General features: G+C 45.2%; 1 protein-coding gene across 3 annotated transcripts in view; it reads right to left on the bottom strand.

Annotated features, from left to right (window-relative positions):
- The window catches only part of IGSF11 (immunoglobulin superfamily member 11), a 105,696-nt gene that overhangs the window by 3,010 nt on the left and 82,286 nt on the right, over positions 1-20,400 (bottom strand). For all 3 annotated transcript variants that reach the window (XM_032098506.1, XM_032098508.1, XM_032098507.1), the window contains exons 2-6: positions 4,441-4,604; positions 3,047-3,254; positions 2,097-2,252; positions 978-1,100; positions 605-755 (exon numbers count right to left, since the gene is read on the bottom strand). In XM_032098506.1, the coding sequence (XP_031954397.1) occupies positions 605-755; positions 978-1,100; positions 2,097-2,252; positions 3,047-3,254; positions 4,441-4,604 (802 nt within the window). The remainder of the gene's footprint in view (positions 1-604; positions 756-977; positions 1,101-2,096; positions 2,253-3,046; positions 3,255-4,440; positions 4,605-20,400) is intronic.

Here is a 20,400-nt window from a genome sequence, read left to right as displayed (position 1 = left end):
CCATCTTTGCAGCACCCACCTGTGTGCTCCATGTGCCTACCACTGAGGCAAATGACCCATGCTCATGTGTCTACCCAGAAAGTCACAGTCACAGCCACTGGTACTTCACAGGCAGTCAGTATGACTGTACAATCAGTGCAGCTGATCCTCAAGGGACCTGCAGAAAGCTGCCAGAGGGAAACCCTGTGACTGTAACAACAGAGAATATCACAGCTGTATCTCCAGAGCTTTTCAGCTATCACTGTCTGGCATTATGGGTCAGAATTCCCACCACATCACTCTTCTACAGAGATAACAACACGAAGTCCCATCCCTCTTGCTGGCAGAGGGGTTGGAATTAGATGATCTTTTAAGGCCCTTCCAACCCAAGCTGTTCTGTGATTCTATGAAGCCAAATGAAAAATCTCTCTTTAAAGGCAATACTGAAAACAAAATCTGTTGTTACCATTCTTCATTTTCTCAATTTTCTGGACATATATGGACATCTTCCCCTGATCCCAGGGAACACACCCAGGATTAACAAAAATAAGGTTTCCAATTCCACTCCTGTCAGCCACAGCTTTTGCTCGGAGGTCCCCCACTATCAGCTTTCGCTGACCCTTACCTTATCTCATTGGGAATTTCCTCCTCCTCTTCTTCTTTGTGTTTATTTTTCCAGTAGAACAGTGCTACAGCCACCAACACAATACAAACAACAAGTACAACGGCACCTGTGGCCACCGCTCCTGCAATCAGGCCGATACTCCGTGGGTGAGCTGTGGAGATGATTGAACAGAGCATGGAGAAGAAATCAGGGATGGGCTGTGGCCATCTATAAGCACATGAAGCTTGGGCAGGGAGAAAGGCAATGTTCCCATTCCAGGGCACTATTATCTTCTGATAGAGAGGCACGTGATGGCTCACAGTAAGGTGTGTAACCACATTTGCTGTCACAAGACAGAAGCAGGTGGTCAAGCCTCCCCTGGCAAAATACTTACGTGCAATGACTTGCAGGTCCAGAAGGCAAGTGCTGGTTCCAATGGCATTTGAAGCCACACATTGGTAAAGACCTGAGGACACAGTGCTGATATTTCGGAGAGTGACAGTGCCCTGGACTTGGTCTAGTCAGAGAGAAAAGACGGATTTAAATCCCTCCCCCGCTTGAGGAAAACCATGAAAAGGCAAAGCCAGCAAATAGAGAACTTTGGTGTGAGACTATTAAGAGAGAAATAAATTAGGAAATAACCTTGAGATGGAAGCATTGTGCATGCACATACACACACAGAGACAAGATTAGGTCTTAAGGAGCTTACACTAGATGTTTCTTTTTCTTCTTATAAAGGAATTTCTGGAGATGAAAGCTTAGGACTCTCAGTATTGTGTGAGAGCAGGGAAGAAAGAGATGTGAAATTACCTATACCAGATCTACTTGTTAAATTAACTGCAGAACCCCTACTCTCGTATCCCTTGGCTCTCCATTTTCTGCTCTGCCAGTATTCCTCATTCCTGAATTATATGAAACTGAAAGCTGGCATATTCTTAAAATACAGCAACATAAAGGGCAAAAGTACAGCTATGAGTATTTGCTCAGGACACCTAGGCTAAGAAAACTTATGGGTGGGGCTTGAGGCTGGGAAGCACCAGTTTGATCAGAGCTGTGCTTCTACACACATCTGAAAAGCAGCTCTGGCAGTAATTTATTGGAGAACAGTGGCATCAGTGTGAGAAGCTGGCAGTATTTTCCTAATGTGATTCTGCCTCTCTTTTCCCTGTTTCCATTCTATAAGCCTTTCATTTGGTGTAAAATGCAGGTGAGTTGGCAGATGAAATTTCCAGCCACATGCCAGCATCTAGCAACCACTTTCTCTCTCTTCCATTCAACCCAATCCTTGTTTTTCAATAGGGAACATGTTTCTGTACCAAAAAAACCTATGAAAATTTAAGTGGCCTCTGGAGGGTATCCAGTCCACCATGGGCTTTAGGAATCTTCGTTCCAGTAAAGGGACCATGCAAATGATGGCAGACACTCAATGAGCCATGCCACCTCTGGCATCTCAGACAAGGGAAAGCTCAGGCTGCCACCTGGGAAGTAAGAGGATAATCAACAAAATGAGCACCTTGTGTGGCAGTTGGGGGCAACCTGGGGACATTGTCCAGTTTCTCCCAGAGGTATGTTGGCCGGGGTATGCCTTCTTCTGAGCTGCAGGTCAGTGTGATATCGCTGCCCACGTCCAGGGACCCCTGGATTCTGCAAAGCGGGACAGAAGGAGGAACTGCGAGAGAAGAGGGGAAGGTGATAGCAAATCAGGAAATGTGACCAAACAGTGGAGTGTAGGCTCACTCTAGACACGGGCTGCTGGGAAAAGCAAGGAGAGTGGCATGAGCTGTCAAGGGGACAAGACTGAGGCAGCAGACAAGAACTCATTGTGGTTTGGGGGGTGACAATTCACACAAAGATTCCTGACCCACCAGCCCATCAAGGTTACAGACTACTCCTGATTTGCACAGGACCCAGTTCTCCTTAGATCCCTCCCTTGAGAAAAAGGTGAATATTTCTGTGTTTGAGACATCAAGGATGGTGAAAGTTAACAGAGCTGCAGACAAAATTTACTGTGATTGGGTTTTGCTTTCATATCCCTATAATGGCATGCACTCTGGAGTATTTAGCATCAATGGAAGCATCCAGAACTAATTGCTTTCATGGAAAAGAAGCAAAGATAGAAAGTCATTCTCTCCTCTGTTGCTATGCACCAAACCCCTTACGCTCCCTTCAGCCCTCCAGGATGTCTTCGTACTTTATTCCTGCTTCTTTGCAGCTCCACATCACAATACCAGCACAAAAACTTTCTCTCCACCATATTTTACAGCTTCATTATATGCTGCCTGCATATGAAGTCTATGTGCCCTACAAACTCCCACAGTACTCACAAGGCAGCCCATTCCTCACCACAGGATGTCTGTGGGCTCAAATGCAAACACAGTACTATATTGCTAATGATGCACTATCATGCACAGAGATCCTCTTGTCCCTGTTCCCCCCTCTCCCCCATAATACCAATAAACACACCCAAGACAGTAAGTCCAATGACTCCAATATTCCTGATGCCTCGGTCGGGAAGATTGTTGACCAAACACTGGTATGTGCCAGTATCCGACAGCTGAGTGTTGTTGATGAAGATGGAGGCACTGGTGGTTGGCATTGTCACAGCAAACCCCACTCGCCCATAGAACTGGGGTGCACCACCAAAGATCTGACCCCCTTGGTAGAGAATAACCTGGAAAAGAAAGGAAGGCTCAAACAACACTCTGCAGAAGCTGAGCAAGGAGGAAGAACAGCAAGCAAAACATGGGCTTACAAAGCCGAAAGGACCAGTTACTAAAGGATCTCTGAATAACCAAACCTCGATATACATCCTAGCACAGGTGTTTTTTCCAAAAGAGGAACACACTCTGTAGCCCATTTTATGTCAATGAAAATGTTCACAGAGGTAGCAGACCAGAAAGATACCCAAATCTTCTGGCACAGCTGGATTGGCAACACCAGCCTACTTCATATGATAGTCATTACCCGTCTGGACAGGATCAGTGTACAGAAGCAGAGGCTCTCTGCAGGTCAGTGAGTACTTTGATGAAAAGCATCTGCCCAGTGGACGGTATCATTTTGAGTCTCCATCAGCAAGATCCTGCCATGATTTGACACTGCTTGCTGAAGATATTTGGGATGAGCTGAATTGGACAGGCAATGCAACCTTCGAACCTGCACAGCCTCCGCCAGTCAGACTGTACTCAGACCGGGTCCCTAAGGAGCAAGTATTCTTCAGTGCAGGTTCTCACACTGAATACAAAATGTGGTGAGGGCAGCATGGCCCAAGACAGATGTATTTCAGAGAAATGGCATTCTTCTGTTGTCAGAGTACATGGGCAAAAAACAGGCCAGTATATCTCAGGTTATGATTCTTGTGCCCACAATTATATACTCTCATTTGCTAATATTTGTAAGAATGGGACTTGCAAAAGCAACAGAGTGAAAAAATAAGGGAAGTAAAAGGGGCAATGATTCTATGAGAGGTTATGTGTTAGAGGATATTTTACATAGATTTCACAGGCTTAAGGCTGCAGCTGCTCCCAGGCCCATCAAATTCCATATCCACTGCACCAAAACCTGGATTGTATCTCCTGTGCTCTTTTGAACACACAAACCACTGGAGGCCCAGGGCAGTACTACAGCATCACATACACTTGCCCCTGCTTCACATCCAGCCAAGGACATAATGTGCATCTGCTAACAAAACATTGAATAAAACAGATTCATATAAGATCCAGAGGACATGTTCAGCAGTGAAGGGACAATGAAATTCTGGGACAACCATAGACTCAGCATTGTAGAGGGCCTACATCCAGAAAAGGGTGGAGAACAGGAAAGCCCCAAGGAAATACATGCTCCAGTAAGAAAAGACCTACCTGTTGAGGCTGGTTGGCGTTTGAAAGAGGAATGACCATCCAGATGACATTAAGGTTAGTGAGAGCAGCGTTAGTGGTGAAGGTGCAGGGCAACACTGCTGTCTGGCCTCGGGCAACCTGGATACTCCCTGAACTGACTGACACCTCCAGAGGACACACCAGACCTGGAACGAGAAGGACACACAGTTCAAGCACTTCAAGAGAAAGACACACAGTTGAAAGTACTGAAGGTCACCCCATTGTGTTGGTTTAACACAGCCTAGTTTTAGTGGGCAGGAAAAAGCCGCTTGAAATTTCTACTGTGTCCGGCACAGAGCCAATCACTAAAATGATGGGCACAATGGGCAGGTTACTAGCCCAGTTAGAGAAGTTGGTAACGCCTCTGTGATGACATATTTAAGAAAGGAACAACGGTGGGAAGTTCTCTTTTCTTCTCCTGAGGGGTGATGAGGTGACTGCTGGGACCCATCCTGGCGGGGGCTGCAGGGGCCCATCCCATCAGGGGCCACTGGGCGCCGCGCAGCTGGGGCTTTCCCGAAGCCGGGACTGTGTGGCCGGGGGCCTCCTGAGGCTGGGACTGTGCAGCCGGGGCCTTCCCAAGACCGGGACCGCGTGGCCGGGGCCCTCCCAAGGCCGGGACTGCGTGGCCAGGGCCCTCCCGAGGCCGGGACCATGTGGCTGGGGCCACCCATGCAGTGCCAGCAGAGACCATGTGGCCAGCGAGGAAAACATGGCAAACAATTCCCTGATATGGAGCCCAGACAAAATCAACCTTCTCAGTGCAGTGAAGCTCTGTAAGAACTTTTCAATAGATAGAACTTGAGAACAATAATAGCTACGGACAACAACTTTCTCTCAAGTCAGAGGAAAAGGAAAAGTGAGGACATGTGAGGAAAACCAACATGGCAGCATCGAGGTCAGTGAAAAGAAGGAGAGGGAAAAAGTGCTCCAAGCACTGGAAGAAGTGCTCCAAGCAAGCCATGGTGAGGACTGTAATACAACAAACTGCTTCCCTGTAATTCATGAGGTGCATGGGGGGGTGCAGAGATCCACCTGCAGCCCATGAGGAACGGTGCTCACGCTGGAGCACGTGGATGCTAAAAAGCTGTAATCTAGTGAGGAACTCGAACAGAGGGAGAGGACCCTTGCTTCCAGAGATAGAGAACCCTTGCTTCCAAACTAGAACAGCTCATCCTTAAAAGACTAAACCCCATGAACTAAAATGACCCATGCTGGGCAGTTGTGGGAAGACTGCTTGGCCCGTGAGAGGGACTCACATTACAGGAGGTAGGGCAGGCTGCTGTTTGTGAAAGTTAAAGCCACGCTGGAAAAGTTCACAGAGAACTATCTTCCATGGGAACAATCCCACGGCACAGCAAAGAAACTCTTTTCCTTAAGCGTACTGAAGAAAGATTTTTAAGAAGTGAAAGACTGACCAAAACTTCGTGTTTTGTCTCCTTGCGCAGTTGATGGGAAAGAGGGAGGGACTAGGAAGGAAAGGTGTTCGTAAGGTTTATTTTTGTCCTCATTACCCTTTTTATTTTGATTCTGCTAATAATAAATTTTCTTTATACTGTTTAAGTTTTGAGCCTGTTTTGCCCTTAAAATTAATTTCCTCTAATCCTTATCTCAACTCATGAAGTTTTTGTTTTAATTCCCCCTCCCCTGCTGAGCTATAGCAGAGGAAAATAAGTGAATAATTTTTTCGTGGGTGCCTGGCACTTAGCCAATGTCAAAAAACCGCAACACCCATACACTTGCAGGTCACAACACAGTATCCCATTCCTACGCAACTGTACCCTACCAGCTACGTCAGGCTAACAGGAATTATATTCCTTCCTCAGAGATCAGTCTGCTCTCACACAGTCTTTTTTTACAGGCAAATGAGATATGTGGCCCTTTTAAATGAGAGCACTCTAGTTTCAGAGCCTCTGAAAACAACCGGGGTTCTTTTGGCAACAGGCATAGAGCCATTAAGAACAGCCAAGCTGTGTCTCAGAGAATGAGATATGTTTTCAAACCCATCAATCTTAATGATACCCAACATCAGGGAAACAGAAAAAGAAACTGCAGTATTCACCAAGAAACACAGTTCTCCTCCCACTTCTATGTCTCATAAAGTCCAGCAAGACCCAAAGTACTTCAGTGATATTTTTAATTTAAAGGGTTGAAAGATATTGGGAGATCTCATCAAATCTCGTTTATTTTCCAGACTTTCCACCATCCACTTCTTTGCATTCCACACAGACTGGACACAGATGAAAGCCTGTTAAGCCCCAGCTTCCCAGTACAGCAGCTCAAGGCTGCCATTTTAAGACTGCAAGTCACACAGGGAAATATCTCCATTCCTATCACCAAAATCTTGTCAAATGCAACTAACCAAGGGGTCTCCACCACCATTTTGAGCAGCACTAAAATGCTTTAAACTATTTCTCTCCACAAAATCAAAATCTTGACTACAAAAAGCAATGTCTCTGTATGACAGCTCAGCATTTTCTTGTTCAAAGCATGTGGGAGGGTACTGGAGAAGAAGGCAAGGAGTTTTCAAGCTCCAAGGCAACAGCAGAATACTGCTAACATCCAGGTGCTGTCTGCAGACCACCCTCTTCTCTTGCTGAATCCAGGAAGGGCTGCCTGCAAAGTTTCTATTTTCTGCCAAGAGACACTGGTTTGCTGAAGGTGAAATGCTTCATGAGAATAGTTTTCTATCTGAACTACCAAGAAATTGAACAGGCTAATGTCTGAGGAAAAGGTGTCTCCCACATGCTTGTCTGCTGAGATCCTTCCCAGACAACCTAATGTAGAAATGCAGCACTCAGAGCCTGGAAATGCTGAGCTTCAGATGCTACAAATCCAAAGTCTCTAGCACCTGAACAGCCTCCCATGTGTTCCAGGGTTTGAACTGACTGCTCCAGAGTTGCAGTACTCCATCAGTTTGCAAAGGCTCAACCACCTCCTCTAAACTTCCATTCCTTCCTCCACGTCTCCTACTTCTAAAGCCTCAGGTGGTTCAGCAAGGCTCATAAATGCTTCAGAACAGAAACAGACAAAATTTCTCTTTAACCTCTTCAAGTGAAGTTCACAAGTTTCTTATGTTATGGGAAAAAAAACACCCCAAGTCTGAATTTCCTCTTGTCTTGGGACATATTTAAAAATATGGAACATTTTGGAAATTCCTAGGGAAACAGTTAATCTCCAGTGCTAACATCTCAGAATTAGGTGGCTGGATGAGAAACAGCTGGTGAAAGCTTAATCCATTAATCTCCTATGCAAGTCTGTCAGCAGCGAGCAGAAGTAAATAACTTGAAGAGCCAGTAATAAGCATCACCTTTATCACGAGGCATCTGCCTTCCAGCTGTGTATGTGGGCAACAGGCTGGGAATGGATTTGGACTCCTCATTTTCTTATGGCTGGCCAAGCAGTGGCAGTAGCCCAAAGCCCAGAAGTGATCCATGTCAATTTGGAGATGTCTCTTGCTGAATGTGACTCTGACAAGGGATTGTCTTTTCTGCAGGCTGAAATTTGAAGGCTCTCTTGCCATGACTACTCATCTAGTCTAGCATCATCCATGTGCTAACCAGTCTGCAGGGAGTCACAATGATTTGAACATTTATTGGATTGATGTCTCTCTCCAACATGGTGCAGAAAGTCCTTCTATTATGTTCAGCACAGATTTAATGAGATGCTTTCCATGAGAGGGAAAGAAACTACTCATCCAATTTGGAACAGCAATATGTGTTCTTCAGCCCCATTCCTTATCACTTCCACTTTCCACTTCATGAAAAACCCACACATTCAAATTCTTGTCACCCAGAAAAAGTAATGCTTAAGTGTGAGTGTTCCAATTTACTGCAAAAGTTAGACTTTGCAGTTTACTTTGCAGGATTAGTTACATCAATCACTCAGTTGTCAAGATGGTGAGATTTTCACGTCTAATCACCCTCTTGCTACTCCTAATATTTATTATTAGTTGATTGCAAACATTCTGCAGAATAATAAAAACAATAAAATAGAACACGCATAATTTAGTCACTGTAAAAATAATTTTTGATACATTTGAGGAGTTCCAAATGTACTCATGAGCAATTTAAAAAATGAAAGAAAATATATATTCCCTTTTCCCTGCCAGTACCCCACTCTTAGGGTGCAACACCCGACAGCCATTATCTCCTTTTCTTTTGAAGGCACCACAGCATCTCTTTTCATTTGAATGCCATGGATCAGGGGAGCACAAAGGAGAAGCTGAGATCACCATTCATTTCTCTTGCCCAGGGGAGCTGCTTTGAACCTGGCCTGCAAAATGAGTACATCCACATACACCATGCTGTCCTTGTTAAACCACCAGGCAAGCCTGTTCCTCAGACTTGCCCTTACCTCCCACATCCCAGTGCCTGCCAGCTGCCCTTTGGCCCTTTCTTCTTTCTTTTGGTGTACAAGACAGGTGGCATTTAAGGACTTGTTTTGTTAAGCTGAGTGGCACCTGGAAGGCTACAGCTGGGGAAAACACACACAGCCACTTCTGACAAGGAAGCTTAAACAAGGCAACAGGAAACAAAGGCAAAGTCTTCTTCCAGCACCATAAACAGGGAGGTTGGGTGGTGTGTTAGCACAGCACTGGGGGCAGGGGGGCAGTGCTACAACATGACTCCTTTCCCAGGGAAACAGATGAAAGAGTAAAGATGAAACCCTCTTCAGAAACTGCAGCATCTCAAGACTACTAGAAAATGTAACACATTTACACATGCACTTGTATATCTATGCAAGTATTTTTGTGACTGTGTTCTTCCACACCAATACTCATGGCCCAAAATGCAGATGGCTGCACACGAAGTCACATACACTTATAAACCTGTACGCCCAGGGAAACACCTACTAGGAAAACTCAACCAAATGATTCGTGTTTAAACATTTCAAAATAAAGCATTGCAAAAATGTGGGTTTGTATTAATGCAAGAGGAGGGAGGCAGGGGAGAGAGGGAAGAAGAGATTTCAAATTTAGCATATCTATTGGGATAAGGATTTTTCAATGCAGCCTAAGGAATGAGGACTTGAATTCCCTTGAGTAGATATAAATGCAAATATAGATATATGCACACACATACAGCCTACTAAGTCAAATTACACATAAGAGGTCAGAAAAATCAAGCAAAGGATGTTGTAAAAAGTCTCCTTTTGCAAAGTTATACAATCCATGTATTTTCTAAGCATTCAGAACTTTAATGACTTCTGAGAGACAAAGAATCGATCACCATGAAATCATCTCTCAGAATTGGATTACAATGGCCATTACACCCTCTCTTGTGACTGCAGTCTCCTCCTTACTTAGTAATTAAGCAACCCTGTAAGCAGCATGCCCAGAGGATGAGCAGGGCACACCACTGTCAGCAGAAAGAGGAATGGGCCCTTCCTGTACATAGGACACTTTGATCTTAGCTTGATTCAGCAAAGAGCATTCTCCTTTGATCCTGAGGCAGCAAGCTCCCATCACTAATTAGAATGGATGCTCCATTTTTCTGTCCCTATCAGCGAACCAGTCAGCAGAAGAATGTTTTGGCTGCAGAGTCTCTTTCAGAATTTCTTCATATTCTCAGGATCAAGTAATTATTCTGGCAACAGAACTGATTTCGGTTTTGATGGCTCACTGCTGCTTTTCCAAGGGGCACACTCCGCTCCCTCCCCAGTATCCATGAAGGAGTCCATGTAGATAGTTCATACATACATCACAACACAAGCATGTAGGACACAGTCCCACAACAAGCATTACCCTCCCTGCTGGGTGTAAGGAGGACTCAGATGCTGCCACATTTTCTAGCTGCCCTAGAGGGGCTGCAAGCCTCAGAGCCTTCAGAATACACCAGATACAGTGAAGCTGAAAGACACGGGCAGATCTTAGCACTTTGACTCATTCTGAGTTGGTAAAAAAACGTTCCCAACTCCTGCTCACTGCTGCACCTCCCTGCCAGAGATCACCAGCATAGTCAGCAGCTTTTGGCACTTGCTAGCAGCAAACTCCTGACACCCAAAGGTAGAGACCAGGGTACAGGTTCACTCTACAGTGCTGGCAAGCCAGGGAAGCAAATGGCCAGAGGAGGAAGGAGGGAAGAAGGTGTGAAAGACATGAAAGAAAACTGTGTGCATTCTGCATTTCCAGGCTCAAGTGAAAATGTGCAGGAATGTGTGTCGCTGTGGGGAAAATGAGAATAAAGCTTCAAGCTGATTCAGCTTGCATCTGAAACCCAGGGAATGGCTTGAATGGCTCCCTCCTGTCCCAGCACAATTAGCAATCCTGTTGCTACATGCTGGGGAAGATACCTTTGGCAGTATGACATTCTGGGTCTCTTGTTAGAGAGGCAAAGATGAGGTCACACAGAAGTTTCATCAACAGGGTAGAAACACAGTGTTCCATCTGGAAACCGCAGGCAATGGAGGGAGAAACTGCAGAACAGTCTTTTTCCTGAGATGAAAGGAGAATACAAGTTGCCGTGCCTTTTGCCTGCCTCACATCTCTAGTCTGGGACCAAAGTTACCCCCTGTGCTAAAGAAGAGAAATGTGTCCCACCTCAAATGAGCTGAGGTACATCGCCAACCCAACACACTGAGCAGCAGCAAAACCTACAACCCAGGAAGGAGCGACTCACAGCAGGAGGAAAGTGGAACAGATGCAGTCAGTACATCTGCTGTAGGTCCTGCCTCTGCAGCAAACATTCAAAAGCCCCTGAAGGAGCCTCACTTGCAGTTGCAAACACAGAAAACATTGAAGTTATCCAGCATGATATGACAGCATCCAAACTGGCTGCTCAATGAGCTGCTTGAATACTGGTCTTGCCCATTCTCACCAGGGACTGTGTATCCCACTTCATTCTGGATGGGGTACACTTGCTTGTTCAGAATCTATCTAACCAAACACAGTATTTAACCAGCCTAGTGTCTCGAGGCAGCTTGCAGTAGACTCCACTCTGCTTGGGGAACTAACACCACCAAGCATTTCAACGGAGCACAGATCCGAATCTATGCCCAGCTAGACTGAATTATTTCCAGTTCACTAAGAAAATTCTACCATGGAAAAAACTTCCAGGCTCCAAAGTCATTCTGCAGGGCAGGCATCTGGATGGATTCACACTGTTGTAGTAGACTGCATCCTGGGTCCAAGGTGCCCTAGCACAAATTTCCCTGGGCAGGATGCTTGGTAGAAACCTCCTTGGACCAATAATAGTGGGAGTAATGGAGTGAGGGAGGAAGGGCTCCAACAAAGAGTAGCCCTCCTGCCAGCCCACAGAAAGAAGGCAAAGGTTGCTCCAGACATTCGTAGGGGGATTGCTTTTGTGTCCCAATTTGAGGTCACATGTTATACAAGTGCCTGACAGGTCTAGCAGTGGGATAGTAGCCTGTGGGGGACAATGGAAGAGCGTGTAAGGCAAAATAATTTCCGACTCCTTCCTTCTTATCTTTGCTGGCTCTGCAGGACAGACTGGAACATACAGCAGGAAAACAATCGCATCTAGCATGGTTTAGACCAAGATCTGTGTGACACAGGTGTTAAAACTATACTGACGCTAACGTTTCATCTGAGGTGTTTCTAGTGTTAGTATTCCCACTAAATGCACGTCAATAGGCAGCTTTATCCCTGGAAAAACCATCAGACACAGCTGGTGGTATCTAGTCATCCCCCCAGAATGGAGCCTCCCAAGTGAAAAGATCCATTTTACTCTAGTAAGAGTAATCTCAGGATTGCTGCCCAACCTGTAGGATACACAGGCCAGCAGACACTAATCCAGGGAGAAAACACAGTGCCAGGGTCTTGATCTTGAGCCCTGCAGCATTTCTTGCCAAGAACTAGACTAGCTGATGAGGGCTACCTGTGACACTCCGCTGATCACACTGACCCTTCTTCCTTACCATTTACAATCTCACCTGAACTAGACAGAAAACTAACAGGGAAAATTTCTGCTGACCCACTCTGCTCTGGCCTCAACTGCTGACCTGGTGAGCAGCAGTCACTACCACCCCTGCCATCTTCTCTTTTGAAAATAGGTCTTTCTCTGCAGGCCAGTTGGGAGGAGGATTTCAAACAAGTGACAGATTGGGATGGCATAGAACATATCTCCCTGTGCTGACCTCTGCAACCTGCAGCCGGAGGCAGGATGACAATTGGACTTTACGACCAAAAAAAAGGCAGGAAAGCTTTCAGCTGCACATACTTCCACCAGAATGGTGTCAGTTGCCTTCCGTGTCCTTGTCAGAGGAACTGGATTAACTCTTGCAGGGGTAGGAAAGGGGCTCCCATGACACACTGAGGAATTTGATTCCTTCCCTTTTTCTGGCACAGACTCCCTGGGTCCTGCTGAGCAAGCCAGACAGCTTCAGGTGTCTTCAGAGGGTCCCCATTAGTGTGAGATCCTCATGTGCTCAGGTTTAAACCTCAAGAGTTGGATTTGCTGATCTGCTAAGCACTCAAACCTGCTAGGGAAGTCGAGAGGGGCTGTGCTGTCCAGGTAGCAGAGTTCACATGATATTTATCTCCCTGAGCACCTGAACTGTGCTTTTCCAGCACATCTTAATGCTTCTGTTTAATTAGTCGCAGACTTGAAATGCAAAAGAGGTTTTTGAACTGTGAGAAGAATATGGTGTTAGAGCAGCTTGCTGGCATGTGCTAAGTTGGGAACTAGAACCCAAATCTGGTTTACAGATGCAGCATCAGGGGGCCAATGACCCAAATGGTCCTTTCCTGTTCTGGACTCCTGCTGTGCTCCCAGTACAGGCTCTTCTTATGTGCTTCTATCAAGCCTTTCTGAAGCTGCCAGGAGAGCTGGTGCCTTTTCAGCTCCAGCAAGCTGGGATGGATGCCTTGCATCTATCTCTGCTGAGAGATAGAGGCTCTGAATGCAATATGCCTGCAAGTTAGAGGCAGGAAAACTGCATCGTATTATAGCAAGATTGTAAAAATACAAAAGAACATTGATAGGAACAAAAATAGCGTCTACAATGACATTAGCTAGGATAAAACTAATAAATGGCTGTGCTCTGGGCATGCAGTAATCCCCTTTCCACGGTATAGTGTTGCACTATTAAGTACATTATGGGAAGTTTAACACTTCCCTCCGATGCATGCTGCTGAAAACAGAGACTGCTGCAAGCTGAGCTGGCAGTCCTTGAATTCACAGCATTTGCAGAAGACTTAAGAAGCAGCTGCACTTTGGACATTGGGGTTTTTTTGCTGTAGCAGATGAACAAGGCCAGAGGGGACTCAGGGGGAAAAGAAGGGAATTCAAGAGTTCTCTCACTGCTCCCCTAAATTGGGAGTGGAAGGGTGGGTACGGCTAACTCAACCCACTCTGTGGGACCATTTGGTGTCAATTTTGTCCATCCCTGGGTTTGCTTAGAATCAGAGTCATCAATGACTCATACCCTGGGACTCAGGTGGGCAAATCAGGAGCAGGCAATCTGTCTACAGAAGATGGCTGAAGGCCACAGCAAGGCAGGATACCCAAGGTACAAATAGGGTGGTGTGTCCTTTTCCTTCCCTGCTCAGGTCCTTCAGAGATGCCTGAAACACCATTTTCCAAATAACAGGCACAGACAAGGAGGAAAGAAAAAGATTAGCTGGGCACAGAAAGTTATTTCCCTATTCTTTGTCTTTTACAAATCTAAGACTGGCAAACACAGTTCCTTTTCCTTCACCCCCTACTCCTGTGATAGATTAGCTCTGGGGAATCCTGCTGCAGTAACTTAAGATGTTGTCATCCTCTGCTGTTTGCCTTGTCACTCAACACAAGGCTATTGCCCCAAGGCCAGCCAAAGCAGAAAAGAAGCTGTGCCTCTATCTCATAGCCAGGCATTAAGCAGCATAACCTGCTGAGGAAGGTGTGGGGACAGGCTAACTTCCTTTGCTGTGAGAGGGGAAAGCTGCATTGCAGACATGCTGTCCTGTTCTGCTCACTGCTACAGTAGAGGCATCATCCTACTGTGATGGATATCTAGGGATGGGAACATTTTAAATGACCACAGCCAGTTACTTTAGCTAAAGTGACTTGGGGATGAAAGTTTATCAAACGTTCATGTAAGTGCATTTAAGGTAAGAAACTCAGCTTGAGTTTGCAAAAAGCCTGCAGCAACAGCTCTGAGCTGCAGACTTACCCATTCATCTAGCTGGGATGCCAACATAAACCTCCCACATCCCTCCTCTTAATTATCTTACTGCTTGTCACAGCACACCAGAAAGGAAAATTCACCTTTCACACAAAGATTGGTGTCTATGTTTCCTGAAAGAGGGAAAAGGCACAGAGCTGGCTGAGAGCAGTGAAGGCATACATTGGCTTCATTTTCCTGAAGTAGGTTGCAAAACCTTGCAGGAGCCAGCTCTTAACATTTGGGAAACTCCACCATGGCCAGTCCTTGTCCCTGAAGGCATCCTCAAGCATCCCCATAGGTATCTGTAACCACACCTGAGCCCCCACACGAAAAGTAGGGGTTGAGGCTGCATGGGATGAACTGAGAGCTGCATGTAACTTGCTTACCCCAGAGCGGGCATCTGATGAGAGCTCTTCCGAGGATCTAAAAGCAAAAATAGGCTCGAGTCCCCGCCCTCCCTGATCCCATTTCTTTGCTAGTATTCTCCCAGCACAGCCCAGTCAGCAGGGATGTGTCACGCTGCGGAGCAGTGCCAAGTGCTGGCAACAGCACGTGACATTGCTGACACAGCAAAGTTGTCTCCTTGGGGAGAAGATATCCACTGGTGCCTCTACAAGAGAAATGTACCTGCTCCCAAGACTGGGGAACAGAGAGGCAGGGTTAGGAAGCTGAAATTAAAACAGGTCGGCAAAGCTTTACTAAGACACTCACTTCTATTTTCTGTTTGCCTAGACATAAAAAATACATTAACAGCCCAGCAGCTTTGTAAATGATTTATCGCCAAAAGAATAAATTTCTTCCTTCTCCTCTGGCAAAAAAAAAAAAAAAAAAAAGAAAAAAAAAAAAGATTGCAACAGTGATAAACTGCTTAATAAGGGAAAACAACTTGAGGTTTAAATATATTCAATGGTATATTGAGTGGGAAGGACAGAGCCCATAAGGAATAGGATTAAAGTCCAGTGAGAGGAGTTGGCACAGGGGGAGGCAGGATGAATGGGTGGGCAGGCTGGAATATAGAACCCATGTGTGGTGGGGCGAGGCAGGAACATGGGGTGCAGCTGCCTGACACAACCACCCTTAGGTCAAACTCCAGTGCATATATCCCAGTCTATGGTCCAACCAACTGCTTGGGGTACCCACCTTACCTGTTTTCCCCTGTTACCAGGATGTTTCAGCACCATCATCACCCCATGGTTGCTTATGTTTGCCTATGGAGGATTATGGTGGGCTCACCCCTTAACAAAGGGGTGCGTAAGACACAACAAAATAATATTTAATTTCTTAAAGTATTTGAATAATATAATTTAAAATATTTAAATAAATTAAAATAAAAGCAACCCCCAAGGAATCAACCTCCCAAGCCTTTTCTGAGAAGAAAAGTTTTCATTAATAGACTGATCCCATTTTCCTTGAGATCAGGAGGGACTGTCACCAGGACAAGTATCAGATTCTTAAAAGGATCTGGTCCAGCAGCCCCTAGGTTTTGGCTGAGGCAATGCCAATAAGTTGGCCCAACTGCTTTCCAAACCTGTTTTTTGTCTTGTGTATGAAATGCTCTCATCCTATGGAGTGCACAAGCTTTGCAAGTGGGAGGATATTTGGCCAATGTTTGTTGTTCACCACATCTTTGAGCTCCCCTAAAAATTTTCGTGCTCTGTGACCTGAGTCCTGCTTCACCAACGGTGCCACCTGCATGGCCAGCAGACTGCCCACCTGGAGCCAGGCTGCTCAGCCAGACACTGATGCCTGGGTGCATTTGATATGTCCTAGAAATTCCACTAAATGCAGGTAAGTCAGTGGAAATATATTTAATGTTTAAAAATTAGGCACATGTTTAGGTATCTTGCCAAACTGGGGCTTAAACAAGACTCCTGTAGCTTGATCGTAGGAGGGAGAGCCTTTAAGGCTTAAGAATGTGAAAAATCACCATGAAGCTTCCTTGTCTCCAAACAAGACTGATTAAAGCAAAGTCTCTCAAAGCAGTCGGATTGAAACTAGTTTACATGGGCATATTCAAAGACATTAGACTTCCATATCTTAAACTTCATTAATCCCAAACTACTTTGGATTTAAAATTATTAAAATTATTAAAAACAAGCAAACAGAAAGGGAACAAAAAAAGGCAGGCTCTTTTTCATTTTAATTGGAAAGAAAGGAAAACCCAAATTTGTCTTTCGCTCTGGCAAATGTCAGGTCAGTAATTGAATGTTTCAGATTATGAGTTGAGCTGTCTAAAAGAGGTTGTAAAAGGACAATTTTCCACTGGGAAAAGAAGAGTTTTCATTAAAATCAAAATAGGTTGTAAGAATATCAACTTTGATGACATTTTCAGTGAGTGAAGACAAAATGAATTGCTTTGACTTCCCCATTTAATTATGGTAGTATTGGCACACTTCAGTTCAATAAGGTAAGAACACTTTATTTCAATCCATTTAAGCTTTTGCCATATATTTAGATATTACATAAATTCTGACTTTGCATAATTTTATGCAGTAGCAGTGCAGTGAATACACACACACACATACTTAATATGCTATGGCCTTTCAGCATCGTGTGAATAGTATCTTTTCCCGGTGGAAATTTACCCTGACTTTTGGTCCTTCCATTAGAAGATCTGATCTCTCACTATGATGTGAAATGAAACAGAGAGGGTACATTAGGACTTCCCTGGGATAAATGTCCAGTCTGTTACCAGCTTTAGCTAGAAACAGTTCCATCTTCTCCCATCTTCTCATGGGAACACCCAGAGTGCTGGAGCTCTAGATGTTTCCATGTGAAGTTTGGTCCCCATGTTGCTCAAGGGGAGAGTGTCAGGCACAGAGATGTCCACACATAAGCCACAGCAACACATCTATCTAAGCACTTTGCAGTCTGTTCCCAGAAGGAGAGTCACTCCATGCTCCCTGCCCTCTGGAAGTGTGATCTTTCCAACCTGCCTACACCAAAACCCAAAGCTTTGGTACAAGTGTTGCTGACTATAGATCAGTTCCCAACACTCCAGTCATTTGGGCTAATCATTCCCATGTTGTATGTGGGAAGCAGGACCAACAGATGAAATGTACACAGCCAGATTAATAAATAACTGCTGTCCATCTCCTGTGTGTCCTTTTGGCATGTGCCAGCACGGGGTGCAAAGGGAGACACATTCCAGAGCTGGGGGGCCCTCCCCGCTCATGGTGTACCCAGAGTTGGAACATCTGCAGCTCTAAGCATCCAAGCTGAGATCACTGAGCCTGATTTTTCACAAATGCTATACACTTCCCCTCTAGCACTCTAGTTTTGTACACAGCATGATGCTGAAAAACTCAGGTGCAGAAAGTTGCACTGGTAGCTCCAAAATATGCCAGGAAGGAATGCAGAGTCTCCATTTTGCAGTGAGGAAAACCGGGATGGAGAGGATATAACTCACCCAAACACCATGCAGCAGGTCAATGGCAAGACAGGAACAGGACTTTAGAACCTGATTCATGAGCCTTGCTCTGCCAATTAATCACTCTCTCCACCACTGTACCAAGTATTAGTATTGATTTCAAATTAACACACACCCACATCTTATCAAGGAGAAAAAAGAGTAACCAAGAAGTTTCACTATGTTCAGCTCCATTGGAGGCCAACATGATTCTAAGAGCAAATATTTTCTGCAAGCAGCCCTGCCCCAAAGCATTCCAGGCTGGGAGCCACAAAGCAGGCACTCTCAAGGAAATGTCAAATGTTTATAAAATGCTCCAAACCTCTTGAGCAGGTTTTCTGAAAACACAGAGTACAATCATAACATGCCTGAAATGCGGAAAGGAGACTCTGTGAATGCAGATGCTGCTGTTACTGTACCTGGCAGTGCACATCCCTCCTTACCACCTTATTTTCTGATGCCAAGATCTGAGAGTTAACCCCGGGTGACCAAGCCTCACAGTGCTGTCTGATTTTATGCTTGCCCCCTTCCCTTCCCATGATGTACTAAATTCCCTTTCACAACAGCTGCTAACTTTTGCAAGACTGCTACAAGCTTCCCTTGTCTTTTGGAGTAGAAGTCCCAGGAAAACACTCTGCAAATTTTCCCTCTGTAACAGATGCAAGAAGTTGCTTATGCCCAAGCAGCAAAGTACACAACTGCTCTGAACTAACATTTTTTTTCTGCACAGCTGGCTCAGTTTTTCACACAGATGTTGTTTCTCTTGCCAAGTCTAAGAGCACACACAGCAACATTAATATGAAAGAGCCCAATTGGACACTGGTTTAACAACAAGTTGAAAACTCCCTAAACACAGCCTATATGCTCAGTTTTCCCTTTCCTATGTTCTGGGGGTTCTATTGTTTGCTTTTTGTTGGAGGGTTTTTGTTTGTTTGTTTGTTTTTTTATTTTATGCACTCAGCAGGTAGAAAAAGAAAAAGAAAAAAAAACAAAACAAAAAGAAGAGGTAAAATAGAACAAAAAACCATAAGAAGCCACTGAAGAGAGTCTTAGCCTTTCAGGGGTAAATTCCCTTTCCGAAATTTGAAACACACGTTAATCTTTAATGTTAAACCATGGATTAAAAATTAATTCAAAAATCTCACAGTTTGGAACACTTACAAGTCCACTGCATTATTGAAAGCTCAGATCAGTGCTACTCTGCATAAAGAAGTCTCCCCAAACTCTTTCTATTCTCTTGAAGCCAAGAGCAGGTACTCACTTCTCTCCTCATGTATCCTTAGAGAAACCTAGTTGTGATTCCCAAGAGCTGGGAAAGGCTGAGCCCTCAATTTTACTTACTTTTTTGTGCTCCTTTTTGTTTGCCTGGAGGGGGAACCAAGGGACCAGGCAGCATGTGCAGAGGTATTGCAGTTTCCACAAGTATTTTTGGAGCCATTGTTCTCTTACCGGCTGCTGTCTTACAGGTCTGCAGGAGGCTGAGCAGGAGGTTTCCATCTCTAGAGTCTGTGCTACCACGTCGTTTACCATAAGGGGTAAAACTTGCTTTTTAAGCATCACTGTTTTTAACAGCTGCCTCAGCACAGTTACGCTAGCAGTTACCATCACAAAGCAGCCTCTCTCCTACCCTCTTTTCTGCACTCTCAGGCTCATCTCCATCCAAATCCTCCACCTGAGACCATCCTCAGGAGGCTGCCTTCACCTGCAGCCAGCTGGGTCCACACCAGATGAACCACGGTGCGAGCTGAGGTGAGCTCTGCCCACGCACCTCCTGGGCGAGGAAGATGCATGGGCAGCCAGCACAGCTCTTGGAGGGGAGTGTCCCCCTCAGGGAGGTGCTGATGCCTCTCTGACCCTCCAGATGCTGTCAGAGAGAACATCTCATCTGCAGTCAAGACTGCTGCCTGCTGTGTGATAGGTACTGTGTGAGAATGAATAGGCTGCACTGCCCCACATGTGGGCACCCCCAATATCACCAGGCTCCGGGTGAAAATGAAGCAGTCTGTTCCTATCTTTAAATCAGTGCTGGTATTCAGGGAGAAAAATAAATAAAACGAAAACAAAAATGCACAGAAGGGTTTAAACACCTACAAATCGCACTTATCTCTCCCTTGCTTATCATAACTTGTCCTGCCATAGTTGCTAATGGAAATAATAATAATCACCGCAGTAGAATCATGCTTTGGCTTCTTTCCCAGATTCTCCTCTTGTTCACCAGGCAGTGAAGTTATTGTATCACCAAAACTTCACAGAGACCTGGTTTTGCAGGAGAAGCACCACCAAGAAAGGTTTTGACAGCTTCCCATGGAGGCTGAGAAAGCAGAAGAGTAAAGGAGGAGAGCCCTTGACTTGGGGACAGGGGAGTGTTAGGCAGGAGGATAAAAAAATCTCCACTATATTTGCCAACAGTGAAAAGCAAAGAA

Source organism: Corvus moneduloides, chromosome 2 (genome assembly GCF_009650955.1).
Source record: "Corvus moneduloides isolate bCorMon1 chromosome 2, bCorMon1.pri, whole genome shotgun sequence".
Classification (NCBI taxonomy): domain Eukaryota; kingdom Metazoa; phylum Chordata; class Aves; order Passeriformes; family Corvidae; genus Corvus; species Corvus moneduloides.
The sequence above is the reverse complement of the archived record's forward strand: the minus strand, read 5'-3'. Positions and strand labels throughout refer to the sequence as shown.